The sequence below is a fragment of the Bombina bombina genome, chromosome 2, assembly GCF_027579735.1.
Source record: "Bombina bombina isolate aBomBom1 chromosome 2, aBomBom1.pri, whole genome shotgun sequence".
Classification (NCBI taxonomy): domain Eukaryota; kingdom Metazoa; phylum Chordata; class Amphibia; order Anura; family Bombinatoridae; genus Bombina; species Bombina bombina.
The window spans coordinates 1,229,790,281-1,229,807,171 of NC_069500.1; the positions used below are offsets into that span (position 1 = coordinate 1,229,790,281).

General features: G+C 32.5%; 1 protein-coding gene across 2 annotated transcripts in view; it reads left to right on the plus strand.

Moving 5' to 3' along the window:
• The window catches only part of NFXL1 (nuclear transcription factor, X-box binding like 1), a 366,986-nt gene that overhangs the window by 174,236 nt on the left and 175,859 nt on the right, over positions 1-16,891 (plus strand). For both annotated transcript variants that reach the window (XM_053703989.1, XM_053703990.1), the window contains exon 16: positions 10,253-10,274. In XM_053703989.1, the coding sequence (XP_053559964.1) occupies positions 10,253-10,274 (22 nt within the window). The remainder of the gene's footprint in view (positions 1-10,252; positions 10,275-16,891) is intronic.

The following is a 16,891-nucleotide window of genomic DNA, read 5'->3' on the forward strand; positions in this document are numbered from 1 at the left end:
TGACACAAATGCAATGTATGTTATGTATCTAAGACACAAATGCTATGTATGTATGTATGTAAGTTTGACTACAAATGCTATGTTATGTATGAGACACAAATGCTATGTATGTATGTATGTATGACACAGAAGTGCTACTGTATGTATTGTATGACACAAATGCTATGTTGTATGTATGATATGACACAACAGTGCTATGTATTATGTATGTATGACACAAATGCTATGTATGTATGTATGACTACAAATTGCTATGCAGTATGTTATGTATGACACAAATTCTATGTATGTATGTATGTATGTACACAAATGCTTATGTTATAGGTATGTATGAAACAAACTGCTATGTATGTCATGTATGTTATGACACATATGCTATGTATGTATGTATGACACAAATTGCTTATGTTGTATTATGACACAAATGATATGTATGTTATGGTATGACACAAATGGCTTATGTATGGTATGTATGACACAAATGCGTATGTTATGTATGTATGTATGACACAAATGCTATGTATGTATTATGACACAAATGCTTATGTATGTATGTATGACACAAATGCTATGTATGTATGTAGGTTTATGACACAAATGCTATGTATGTATGTATGTATATGTTGACACAAATTGCTATGTATGTATGTATGACACAAATGCTATGTATGTATGATGTATGACACATATTCTATGTATGTATGTATGACACAAATGCTATGTATGTATGTCATGACCCAAATGCTATGTATGTATGTATGACACACAAATGCTAATGTATGATGTATGTATGACACAAATGCTATGTATGTATGTATTGTATGACACAAATGCTATGTATGTATGTATGACACAAATGCTATGTATGTATTGTATGACACAAATGCTATGTATGTATGTATGACACAAATGCTATTATGTATGTATGACACAAATGCTATGTATGTATGTATGTATGACACAAATGCTATGTATGTATGTATGACACAAATGCTATGTATGTATGTATGACACAAATGCTATGTATGTATGAATGACACAAATGCTATGTATGTATGTATGACACAAATGCTATGCATGTATGTATGTATGACACAAATGCTATGTATGTATGACACAAATGCTATGTATGTATGTATGACACAAATGCTATGTATGTATGACACAAATGCTATCTATGTATGTATGTATGACACAAATGCTATGTATGTATGACACAAATGCTATGTATGTATGTATGACACAAATGCTATGTATGTATGTATGACACAAATGCTATGTATGTATGTATGTATGACACAAATGTTATGTATGTATGTATGTATGACACAAATGCTATGTATGTATGTATGTATGACACAAATGCTATGTATGTATGTATGTATGACACAAATGCTATGTATGTATGTATGACACAAATGCTATGTATGTATGTATGACACAAATTCTATGTATGTATGTATGACACAAATGCTATGTATGTATGTATGACACAAATGCTATGTATGTATGTATGTATGACACAAATGCTATGTATGTATGTATGTATGACACAAATGCTATGCATGTATGTATGTATGACACAAATGCTATGTATGTATGTATGACACAAATGCTATGTATGTATGTATGACACAAATGCTATGTATGTATGTATGTATGACACAAATGCTATGTATGTATGTATGACACAAATGCTATGTATGTATGTATGTATGACACAAATGTTATGTATGTATGTATGTATGACACAAATGCTATATATGTATGTATGTATGACACAAATGCTATGTATGTATGTATGTATGACACAAATGCTATGTATGTATGTATGACACAAATGCTATGTATGTATGTATGACACAAATGCTATGTATGTATGTATGTATGACACAAATGCTATGTATGTATGTATGACACAAATGCTATGTATGTATGTATGACACAAATGCTATGTATGTATGACACAAATGCTATGTATGTATGTATGACACAAATGCTATGTATGTATGTATGACACAAATGCTATGTATGTATGTATGACACAAATGCTATGTATGTATGTATCTATGACACAAATGCTATGTATGTATGTATGTATGACACAAATGCTATGTATGTATGTGACACAAATGCTATGTATGTATGTATGACACAAATGCTATGTATGTATGTATGACACAAATGCTATGTATGTATGTATGTATGACACATATGCTATGTATGTATGTATGTATGACACAAATGCTATGTATGTATGTGACACAAATGCTATGTATGTATGTATGTATGACACAAATGCTATGTATGTATGTATGACACAAATGCTATGTATGTATGTATGACACATATGCTATGTATGTATGTATGTATGACACAAATGCTATGTATGTATGTATGTATGACACAAATGCTATGTATGTATGTATGACACAAATGCTATGTATGTATGTATGGAATGACACAAATGCTATGTATTGTATGTATGACACAAATGCTATGTATGTATGACACAGAATGCTATGTATGTATGACACAAATGCTATGTATTGTATGTATTGACACAAATGCTATGTATGTTATGTATGACACATAATGCTATGTATGTATGTATGACACAAATGCTATGTATGTATGTATGACACAAATGCTATGTATGTATGTATCTATGACACAAATGCTATGTATGTATGTATGTATGTATGACACAAATGCTATGTATGTATGTATGTATGTATGTATGACACAAATGCTATGTATGTATGTATGTATGTATGACACATATGCTGATGTATGTATGTATGACACAAATGCTATGTATGTATGTATGTATGTAGACACAAATGCTATGTATGTATGTATGTATGACACAAATGCTATGTATGTATGTATGACACAAATGCTATGTATGTATGTATGTATGTATGACACATATTCTATGTATGTATGTATGACACAAATGCTATGTATGTATGTATGACACAAATGCTATGTATGTATGTATGACACAAATGCTATGTATGTATGTATGACACAAATGCTATGTATGTATGTATGTATGTATGACACAAATGCTATGTATGTATGTATGACACAAATGCTATGTATGTATGTATGTATGACACATATTCTATGTATGTATGTATGACACAAATGCTATGTATGTATGTATGACACAAATGCTATGTATGTATGTATGACACAAATGCTATGTATGTATGTATGTATGACACAAATGCTATGTATGTATGTATGACACAAATGCTATGTATGTATGTATGTATGACACAAATGCTATGTATGTATGTATGTATGACACAAATTCTATGTATGTATGTATGTATGTATGTATGACACAAATGATATGTATGTATGTATGTATGTATGACACAAATGCTATCTATGTATGTATGTATGACACAAATGCTATGTATGTATGTATGACACAAATGCTATGTATGTATGTATGACACAAATGCTATGTATGTATGTATGTATGACACAAATGCTATGTATGTATGTATGACACAAATGCTATGTATGTATGTATCTATGACACAAATGCTATGTATGTATCTATGACACAAATGCTATGTATGTATGTATGACACAAATGCTATGCATGTATGTATGTATGACACAAATGCTATGTATGTATGTATGACACAAATGCTATGTATGTATGTATGTATGACACAAATGCTATCTATGTATGTATGTATGACACAAATGCTATGTATGTATGACACAAATGCTATGTATGTATGTATGACACAAATGCTATGTATGTATGTATGACACAAATGCTATGTATGTATGTATGTATGACACAAATGCTATGTATGTATGACACAAATGCTATGTATGTATGTATGTATGTATGATACAAATGCTATGTATGTATGTATGTATGACACAAATGCTATGTATGTATGTATGTATGACACAAATGCTATGTATGTATGTATGTATGACACAAATGCTATGTATGTATGACACAAATTCTATGTATGTATGACACAAATGATATGTATGTATGTATGACACAAATGCTATGTATGTATGTATGTATGACACACATGCTATGTATGTATGTATGTATGTATGACACAAATGCTATGTATGTATGACACAAATGCTATGCATGTATGTATGTATGACACAAATGCTATGTATGTATGTATGACACAAATGCTATGTATGTATGTATGACACAAATGCTATGTATGTATGTATGTATGACACAAATGTTATGTATGTATGTATGTATGACACAAATGCTATATATGTATGTATGTATGACACAAATGCTATGTATGTATGTATGTATGACACAAATGCTATGTATGTATGTATGTATGACACAAATGCTATGTATGTATGTATGACACAAATGCTATGTATGTATGTATGTATGACACAAATGCTATGTATGTATGTATGACACAAATGCTATGTATGTATGTATGACACAAATGCTATGTATGTATGACACAAATGCTATGTATGTATGACACAAATGCTATGTATGTATGTATGACACAAATGCTATGTATGTATGACACAAATGCTATGTATGTATGTATGACACAAATGCTATGTATGTATGTATCTATGACACAAATGCTATGTATGTATGTATGTATGTATGACACAAATGCTATGTATGTATGTGACACAAATGCTATGTATGTATGTATGACACAAATGCTATGTATGTATGTATGACACAAATGCTATGTATGTATGTATGACACAAATGCTATGTATGTATGTATGTATGACACAAATGCTATGTATGTATGACACAAATGCTATGTATGTATGTATGTATGACACATATTCTATGTATGTATGTATGACACAAATGCTATGTATGTATGTATGACACAAATGCTATGTATGTATGTATGTATGACACAAATGCTATGTATGTATGTATGACAAATGTTATGTATGTATGTATGACACAAATGCTATGTATGTATGTATGTATGACACAAATGCTATGTATGTATGTATGTATGACACAAATGCTATGTATGTATGTATGACACAAATGCTATGTATGTATGTATGACACAAATGCTGTGTATGTATGACACAAATGCTATGTATGTATGACACAAATGCTATGTATGTATGTATGACACAAATGCTATGTATGTATGTATGACACAAATGCTATGTATGTATGTATGACACAAATGCTATGTATGTATGTATCTATGACACAAATGCTATGTATGTATGTATGTATGACACAAATGCTATGTATGTATGTGACACAAATGCTATGTATGTATGTATGTATGTATGACACAAATGCTATGTATGTATGTATGACACAAATGCTATGTATGTATGTATGTATGACACATATGCTATGTATGTATGTATGTATGTATGACACAAATGCTATGTATGTATGTATGTATGACACAAATGCTATGTATGTATGTATGTATGACACAAATGCTATGTATGTATGACACAAATGCTATGTATGTATGTATGACACAAATGCTATGTATGTATGTATGTATGACACAAATGCTATGTATGTATGTATGACACAAATGCTATGTATGTATGTATGACACAAATGCTATGTATGTATGTATGACACAAATGCTATGTATGTATGACACAAATGCTATGTATGTATGTATGACACAAATGCTATGTATGTATGTATGACACAAATGCTATGTATGTATGTATGACACAAATGCTATGTATGTATGTATGACACAAATGCTATGTATGTATGTATGACACAAATGCTATGTATGTATGTATGTATGACACAAATGCTATGTATGTATGTGACACAAATGCTATGTATGTATGTATGACACAAATGCTATGTATGTATGTATGTATGACACATATGCTATGTATGTATGTATGACACAAATGCTATGTATGTATGTATGACACAAATGCTATGTATGTATGTATGTATGACACAAATGCTATGTATGTATGTATGACACAAATGCTATGTATGTATGTATGTATGACACATATTCTATGTATGTATGTATGACACAAATGCTATGTATGTATGTATGACACAAATGCTATGTATGTATGTATGTATGTATGACACAAATGCTATGTATGTATGTATGACACAAATGCTATGTATGTATGTATGTATGTATGACACAAATGCTATGTATGTATGTATGACACAAATGCTATGTATGTATGTATGTATGACACATATTCTATGTATGTATGTATATATGTATGACACAAATGCTATGTATGTATGTATGACACAAATGCTATGTATGTATGTATGACACAAATGCTATGTATGTATGTATGTATGACACAAATGCTATGTATGTATGTATGACACAAATGCTATGTATGTATGTATGTATGACACAAATGCTATGTATGTATGTATGTATGACACAAATTCTATGTATGTATGTATGTATGTATGTATGACACAAATGATATGTATGTATGTATGTATGTATGTATGACACAAATGCTATCTATGTATGTATGTATGACACAAATGCTATGTATGTATGTATGACACAAATGCTATGTATGTATGTATGACACAAATGCTATGTATGTATGTATGTATGACACAAATGCTATGTATGTATGTATGACACAAATGCTATGTATGTATGTATCTATGACACAAATGCTATGTATGTATCTATGACACAAATGCTATGTATGTATGTATGACACAAATGCTATGCATGTATGTATGTATGACACAAATGCTATGTATGTATGTATGACACAAATGCTATGTATGTATGTATGTATGACACAAATGCTATCTATGTATGTATGTATGACACAAATGCTATGTATGTATGACACAAATGCTATGTATGTATGTATGACACAAATGCTATGTATGTATGTATGACACAAATGCTATGTATGTATGTATGACACAAATGCTATGTATGTATGACACAAATGCTATGTATGTATGTATGTATGATACAAATGCTATGTATGTATGTATGTATGACACAAATGCTATGTATGTATGTATGTATGTATGACACAAATGCTATGTATGTATGTATGTATGACACAAATGCTATGTATGTATGACACAAATTCTATGTATGTATGTATGTATGACACAAATGCTATGTATGTATGTATGACACAAATGCTATGTATGTATGTATGTATGACACACATGCTATGTATGTATGTATGTATGACACAAATGCTATGTATGTATGTATGACACAAATGCTATGCATGTATGTATGTATGACACAAATGCTATGTATGTATGTATGACACAAATGCTATGTATGTATGTATGACACAAATGCTATGTATGTATGTATGTATGACACAAATGCTATGTATGTATGTATGACACAAATGCTATGTATGTATGTATGACACAAATGTTATGTATGTATGTATGACACAAATGCTATATATGTATGTATGTATGACACAAATGCTATGTATGTATGTATGTATGACACAAATGCTATGTATGTATGTATGTATGACACAAATGCTATGTATGTATGTATGACACAAATGCTATGTATGTATGTATGACACAAATGCTATGTATGTATGTATGACACAAATGCTATGTATGTATGTATGACACAAATGCTATGTATGTATGACACAAATGCTATGTATGTATGACACAAATGCTATGTATGTATGTATGACACAAATGCTATGTATGTATGTATGACACAAATGCTATGTATGTATGTATCTATGACACAAATGCTATGTATGTATGTATGTATGTATGACACAAATGCTATGTATGTATGTGACACAAATGCTATGTATGTATGTATGACACAAATGCTATGTATGTATGTATGACACAAATGCTATGTATGTATGTATGACACAAATGCTATGTATGTATGTATGTATGACACAAATGCTATGTATGTATGACACAAATGCTATGTATGTATGTATGTATGACACATATTCTATGTATGTATGTATGACACAAATGCTATGTATGTATGTATGTATGTATGACACAAATGCTATGTATGTATGACACAAATGCTATGTATGTATGTATGACACAAATGCTATGTATGTATGTATGACACAAATGCTATGTATTTATGTATGTATGTATGAGACAAATGCTATGTATGTATGTATGACACAAATGCTATGTATGTATGTATGTATGACACAAATGCTATGTATGTATGTATGTATGTATGACACAAATGCTATGTATGTATGTATGACACAAATGCTATGTATGTATGACACAAATGCTATGTATGTATGTATGACACAAATGCTATGTATGTATGTATGACACAAATGCTATGTATGTATGTATGTATGACACAAATGCTATGTATGTATGTATGACACAAATGCTATGTATGTATGACACAAATGCTATGTATGTATGTATGACACAAATGCTATGTATGTATGACACAAATGCTATGTATGTATGTATGTATGACAGAAATGCTATGTATGTATGTATGACACAAATGCTGTTAAGTATGTTATTGAACGGTTAATTTGGAAGTTTCCATAATTGGAATCAATTCCAATTCATTTTGTCAACTCCACAATAACCCATTTATCTAATGGTTTTCAAAAGTGTTTGGCCTATGTAAATGCTTTCTGTACCATGCATTTTATTTGTTGGCTTTTTTACCTGTTTCCATTACTCGCTTACTTATTTTTTCATTTATTGGAACCATATTGAACTATAAACACCTCAGCTACTTTACAATATTTACTAGTTGTTAAAAAAAAGAGATTAATATCCAGGTCTGTCTACAACTGGGTTCCACACAGACCATTTGTTTATTTGAACTATTTAAAAATATGTAGTAGAGAATCAAGGATCCAGTTGGCTTTGCTAAATGTTTACCATGCTTAAAACCTTGGGTTGAAAAAGTTTTGAATAAATGAAAAAACATTTGAGATTGCAAGAAATATTATTCTGGTGGCCAAATTTTGTTAAAACCCCCCCAAACATTTGGTACAGAAATGTAAAAGGGTTGCAGGTTGGTTGGGCAGTAAGTTTAAGTTCCTTATTTTTTACTTTTAAATTGAAAACTTCTGTTCTATAAAGCTTCAAAGGATAATGGTTTGTAGTAGAGAGCATTCTGCCTGGAAAAATGCTCTGATAATATAATTTGAATATGGCATGCACATGTGTAAACGTATATGAAAGCAGAAAGCATTGCGGGCTGTGTTTAGTTAATGATCCCTTGACAAATGTTATAATTTTTTTTGTTTGCAGAAAACAATTTTCTTCTCATTCTCCCCCCCCCCCCATCCTATTCATGTCAAACTTTTTTCAGTTTTTCTTTTTAAACCTCTCTTTTCACTCAAATTTTGTTTGATCTATCTTGATTTATTTTTCTTATTTACTTTCTTTCTTCCTTCCGTCTGTACTGCCATAATAAACTTGTTTAACTTCAGGCCGCTTTGTTTTGGGGACTTTATCTATCATTGTGAACTTCTACTTGTTTCAAAAAATTCCACCATATAAAGAGAACTCATTTTTATGTTGTATGTTATTTAAAGGGACATAAAACCCAATTTTTTTCTTTTATCATTTAAATAGAGCATGTAATTCTAAACAACTTTCTAGTTTTCTTCTTTTATCACATTTTCTTTGTTTTCTTGGTATCTTTTGTTGAAGAGCAGGGACATAAGCTCAGAAGCGTGCACATGTCTGGAGCACTATATGATAACAGTTAATATGCATTAAGTGTATACTATGAGGCCTATTTACTAAAGGTCTTGCGGATCAGGTCCACAAGACCTCGCTGAATGCGGAGAGCAATACGCTCTACGTATTCAGCATTGCACCAGCAGCTCACAAGAGCTGCTGGTGCAACACCGCCCCCTGTAGACTTGTGGCCAATGGGCTGCCAGCAGGGGGTGTCAATCAACCAGATCGTACTCGATCGGGTGGAATTCCGGCGATTCCTGTCCGCCTGCTCAGAGCAGACGAACAGGGTTATGGAGCAGCGGTCTTTGTGACCGCTGCTTCATAACTGCTGTTTCTGGTGAGTCTTTCCTTACGGAGCTTGATAAATGGGCCACTATGTATAAATGCTACATTTTAAATTTATGTGTACATTGCACATTGTACATTTTGGTATGAGACTATATTTTACTGTACAGCACTACTAATTCACATTGCATTGGCACATGTTAATGATTAATTGTTTTTACCTTCTTTTTTGTCTTAAAGGGAATGCCTTGGAAAACATGAGGTAAGTCTACAGATATATTTCAGCATGTGTAAATATATATTTGTGTGTGTGTATGTATGTACGTCCTATGTGTGTGTATGTATGTACGTCCTATGTGTGTGTATGTATGTACGTCCTATGTGTGTGTATGTATGTATGTCCTATGTGTCTGTATGTATGTACGTCCTATGTGTCTGTATGTATGTACGTCCTATGTGTCTGTATGTATGCACGTCCTATGTGTCTGTATGTATGTACGTCCTATGTGTCTGTATGTATGCACGTCCTATGTGTCTGTATGTATGTACGTCCTATGTGTCTGTATGTATGCACGTCCTATGTGTCTGTATGTATGTACGTCCTATGTGTCTGTATGTATGCACGTCCTATGTGTCTGTATGTATGTACGTCCTATGTGTCTGTATGTATGCACGTCCTATGTGTCTGTATGTATGTACGTCCTATGTGTCTGTATGTATGCACGTCCTATGTGTCTGTATGTATGTACGTCCTATGTGTCTGTATGTATGTACGTCCTATGTGTGTGTATGTATGTACGTCCTATGTGTCTGTATGTATGTGCGTCCTATGTGTCTGTATGTATGCACGTCCTATGTGTCTGTATGTATGTACGTCCTATGTGTCTGTATGTATGTACGTCCTATGTGTCTGTATGTATGTACGTCCTATGTGTCTGTATGTATATATGTGTGTGTGTGTATATGTGTATATATATATATATATATATATATATATAATGTCTGTGTGTGTGTGTATATCTTTGTGTGTGTATGTATATCTATATATGTGTGTGTGTGTATGTGTATGTATATACTGTGTGTGTGTATGTATGCACGTCCTATGTGTCTGTATGTATGTACGTCCTATGTGTCTGTATGTATGCACGTCCTATGTGTCTGTATGTATGTACGTCCTATGTGTCTGTATGTATATATGTGTGTGTGTGTGTATGTGTGTATATATATATATATATATATATATATATATATATATATGTATGTATATATATATATATATATATATATATATAATGTCTGTGTGTGTGTATATCTTTGTGTGTGTATGTATATCTATATATGTATGTGTATATATATATGTGTGTGTGTGTATGTATATACTGTGTGTGTGTGTGTGTGTGTGTGTGTATGTATGTGTGTGTGTGTATATATATATATATATATATATATATATATACTCAAAAATGTAACATCTTGAAAGACACTCACAGGTCTTGATTAAAAAATACAAAAATCTATAAATATAAAAAATATCCATAAAAGGCAAATCTCGATGTTTCAGCTTAAACTGAACCCTTTGTCCAGACATTTGCCTTTTATGGATATTTATTAAAGGGATATAAAACCCAATTTTTTTCTTTCATGATTCAGATAGAGCATTCGGTTTTAAGCAACTTTTTAATTTGCTCCAATTTATCTTCATTCTCTTGGTATGGGCCAGCTCCTAAGCTTACATTACTGCTTTTTCAAATAAAGATACCAAGAAAATGAAGAAAAATTGATAATAGGAGTAAATTAGAAAGAAAAAATTGGGGTTTCATATCCCTTTTAATTAGGGTTGCACCAATACCATTTTTTTAAAACCGAGTACAAGTACAGATACTTTTTTCAAATACTCATCGATACCAATTACCAATACTTTTTTTTTTTTATGTCATGACAGTTTACCAAGCACAATACAAACTAATGATTTAAGATCGCTTCTTTATAATTATGAAATGTATCTCAAAAGACATTTTGAAATAATAAAACAGTTTTATGTGCTTGTTGTCACAAAGTTCATAGAACATGTTTATAAATAAAAATATTTCAATAACATATTAATAATAACAACAATAAATAACAGCTGCAGTAGCAGCTGGAACTGGATAGCTACATTTTAAAGGGGTGATTACTGGATGCAATTGGGTTGTAGGGTGTCTATTTAACTCAATCTGACATTTGTACTTAAAGGGACAGTGAACCTTAAAAATAATGTTATATAATTCAAACATTTATAAAACATAATTTCCCCTATTAATTTAAAAAAAAAAACCCCGCTGTTTCACAGACCCGCTCTCTGCTGAGCGGGTCTGTTATATTTACTCAGCGCATCGGGCCAGCTGTATAGTCACAGCCCGGCCCGACCGCGCCATAAGACTAAGTGCAGCTCACTCCTGTGGCAGGAGCGAGCTGCACCTAGTCTTATGGCGCGGTCGGGCCGGGCTGTGCCTATACAGCTGGCCCGATGCGCTGAGTAAATATAAAAGACCCGCTCAGCAGAGAGCAGAGAGCGGGTCTGTGAAACAGCGTTTTTTTTTTTTTTTTAATTAATAGGGGAAATTTTGTTTTATAAATGTTTGGCTAATATAATGTTATATAATTCTGCACTATGTGCAGAATTATATAACATTATTTTTAAAGTTTACTGACACTTTAATACAAAGTAATATAATTTAATTCTGAAAATAATATTGGGGAAGGAGTGTCCCAGTAATCCCATTTGAGAAAAAATGGGGCATTTGCATTCTACTGACTCAACAGAAAATAGGGCTGGTCTTCATATTTTTACAGGGCTGCTTTTTATTCCCAGTCCAGCCCTGGCTAAGGATGTTCCTCAGAGTACAGTATGTTTTGAGCATAATTGTGCAAGATAAGAACTAGCTTTATCTAGCAATTAGAATAGTTTTTCAAAAGTTAGTGTCAAGTTCTTATTAAGGAACAGAAGCATCTCTGCATGTTCAGCTATAAGTCGGTTTCTGCTATCATTAAGGACTTTTGACGCTAAGCAGAACAGTCTCACTTTTCACACTACTGCATGGGTCAGAAAGATATTTTTGGGCCATTAAATCTGTTTATTAACTGCCCAGTACTTCAGGGGTTTGTTTGAATGAGGTACAGTGATCTCTCCGCAGGTAAGCTTCCAGCTGTAAAGTCGCAGCTTTTGGAGCACTGCTCTGACCTACAATAATACAAATAACAGCAATTTGTATTGGCAGAACAGAAGTGAACAATTTTTAGTTAAGTCTCCACTCCAGCTTAAAATGAAATGGGAACATGCAGTTTGAAAATCGTCAGGAGGTATCGGTGCATTTGCACGAGTACAAGTACTCATGCAAATACTTGGTATCGGCACCGATACTAGTATCAGTATCGGTGCAACTCTACTTTTAATAAACTTTTTTGGTAATTTTTAAGCAAGACCTGTGGGTGTCTTTAAAGACGTTAAGTTGTTCCTTATTACCAAAACATTTAACCACAAATAAAGGTTTAAAGTGTAATGAATACAAGATGTAATAAGTGCCGTTTATTTATATCAGGTGGCACTCATCTGTGGAACACTTTCCCAGGTGCTTACTGCTTAGGAATATTTCATATGTGCTTAAAAGTTAGCAAAACATAAACAGCACACATTATAAAATAAAAAAGTGCCTTGTAAAACAATAATGCATTTCTCACATGTAGCTTTGGACCAGTATTGTTGAAGTTGTGTGTCCATGTAGTATGTTTATTTTAGTTTTTAAAAAAGATCTTATAAGGACATTAAATACTAAATAAATGCTAGGTTGAATGATGCATTCAAATAAAAGATTAGTCTGAGAATAACATGCAGATATATTTTTTAAAGTTTCATTAGCTGTTTAAATATATTGACAAAATAAGTGTAAAGTTTTAGTGTCTAAAAAACAATGGGAGCTGTCATGTTGCAACTTAGGCTAGCTTCTCTGCTGTGGCCAATTAGGGACAGTTAAAAATAGGTCACTAGAATATGCAGCAAGTGGCTGTTTAGAACAGTGTTCTGCATTTCTATTTCTAACAGGAACTGAAAAGCTCACAATTTCAGAATGGAATTACAGGAAAAGGGGGAAAAATAAATAATGAAAGTATATTGTAGAGTATTTTTTATTTATATGATTTATCATTTTATATCACCATCTCAAAGTGCTTAAAGGGACAGTAAATACCAGAATTTTTGTTGTTTAAAAAGGTAGATAATCCCTTTATTACCCATTCCCCAATTTTGCATAACCAACACAGTTATAATAATATACTTTTTACCTCTGTGATTACCTTGTATATATGGCTCTGCAAACTGCCCCCTTATTTCAGTTCTTTTGACAGACTTGCATTTTTAGCCAATCAGTGCTTGCTCTTAGGAACTTCACGTGCCTGAGCTCAATGTTATCTATATGAAACACATGAACTAACGCCCTCTAGTGGTGAAAAACTGTCAAAAAGCTTTCAGATTAGAGGTGGCCTTCAAGGTCTACGAAATTAGCATATATACCTCGTAGATTTAGCTTTCAACTAATAATACCAAGAGAACAAAGCAACATTGGTAATAAAAGTAAATTGGAAAGTTGTTTAAAATTACATGCCCTATTTAAATCATGAAAGTTTTTTTTTTTACTTGACTGTCCTTTTAATGTTCCTTTGATTGATTTGATTCCGGTTCAATATGGAAAAAGTCATCTATTTCTCTTGCATAGCTTAAAGGGACACTGTACCCAAAATTTTTATTTTGTGATTCAGATTGAGCATGAAATTTTAAGCAACTTTCTAATTTACTCCTATTATCAAATTTTCTTCATTCTCTTGGTATCTTTATTTGAAATGCAAGAATGTAAGTTTAGATGCCGGCCCATTTTTGGTGAACAACCTGGGTTGTCCTTGCTGATTGGTGGATACATTCATCCACCAATAAAAAAGTGCTGTCCAGAGTACTGAAAGCAAAAAAAAGCTTAGATGCCTTCTTTTTCAAATAATGATAGCAAGAGAACGAAGAAAAATTGAAAATAGGAGTAAATTAGAAAGTTGCTTAAAATTGCATGCTCTTTCTGAATTACAAAAGAAAACATTTGGGTACAGTGTCCCTTTAAACTCAGTTTGCACATTCCAAATCATTTGCATTTAATCAGGCAGCATATGCAAATCTCTGAATTCTTTAATGTTGTGAAGTCCTAAATAGGCTGAATGTGTGAATATTCAAATACTTCTAAAAAGGTGGTCATTTATAAAACATTAAACCTTTTGACTGATCGCTGTCCCTGAAGTATTTTTTAAAGGACAGAAAGATTTGGAAATGCCAGAGGAACTATTTGTCATTCTAGCCTAAAAGGTCAGGGAGATTAAGAATCACTTTGTAAAAAATGTGCTATAAAAGATAACAATTTTATAGCAAAATATGAATAACAAAAACATACAGACACTCTAATTTACTGATTATTTTACAGACTGTTTATGTATTTATGTTATGTAATTTAAAGTGAAAGTAAAGTTAGCTGCTTCGATATCCGCAGTACATGTAAAAATAATAGGACTTTCATTCATGTATTTTTACAAAGTTAGATGTAAATACAGTTTTAGCCGCAATTAAAGTATATTTTTTTCTACTTACAATTCAACCCATTTTTTATTTTACTTTCTGATCATGTTTTTTGATCTATCAATTGACTTTCTGGCTGTTGCGGCCGTGAAGCAACGTCATCCGCCTATTTATTGATTTGCGCATGTGGCAAATATTTTTTTGGCATCATGTTGGACACGCGTTCCCGATTCGCGCATGAACATACCTTTTTTTTGGCAACTGAGCCGAGAACCTCATCTGTTTAGACTGCGTCTCGGCAACATTGGACCACATCGCATTACTAGCGATCAATAAGTATAAGTAAGTATATAAGTGCTTTAGCAAGTAATCATAACATCAAAGAGATGCTCGTTGGACACCGGCTGTTTAAAGAATCACATGCGCATTGAAGGATCGATCGACGATTCGTGCATGCGCAATGCGATTGGCGCTTCTGAATGCGCATTTGAGCTACGTATAGAGCGGGTGGGACCGCTCTATACGTGAACACACAGAAAGATAGGAAGTGGAAGATGGGCGGAGCATGCATAATAACGGTGTGAAATTTAAAAGTTAAAATAAAAAGGATAATTAAAATAATTTAAATACATATATATATATATATATATATATATATATATATATATAACGATCTTAATATGTTAATGATATACAATACTTGGATGTGTTGTTAAGCTAGAAAATTTACTTTCACTTTATCCAAGGGACAGTTAGGGCAAAATTAAACTTAAATGGATTGGATCCGATAGAGCATGCAATTTTAAACAACATTCCAATATACTTCTATTATCAAATTTGATTTGTTCTCCTGGTATTCATTGTTAAAGAGTAATATAAGGTGAGCTCAGGACTGTGCATGTGTCTTTAGTTACTTGGCAGCAGTGTTTGCAAAAATGCTTATAGAAATGTTATACATAGTTACAAATACTACCGCCATTGAATGCTAAAGACACGCTCCTAAGGAGTCCCTGTCCTCCTACTAAGGTTTTCCTTTAGACACATAAAATTAAAAAAAAAAAAATATTCTAAATTGGCTGTAATATAAAATAATATTCCTAGGGGGATATTTATCAAAGGTCTGGCGGAGCTTATCCGACATGCGGATCAGGTCCGCCAGACCTCGCTGAATGCGGAGAGCAATACGCTCTCCGTATTCAGCATTGCACCAGCAGATTCGCGGCCAATCATACTCATTTGGGTTGAATTGCCGCAATGTCTTTCCGCCTCCTCAGAGCAGGCGGACAGGTTATGGA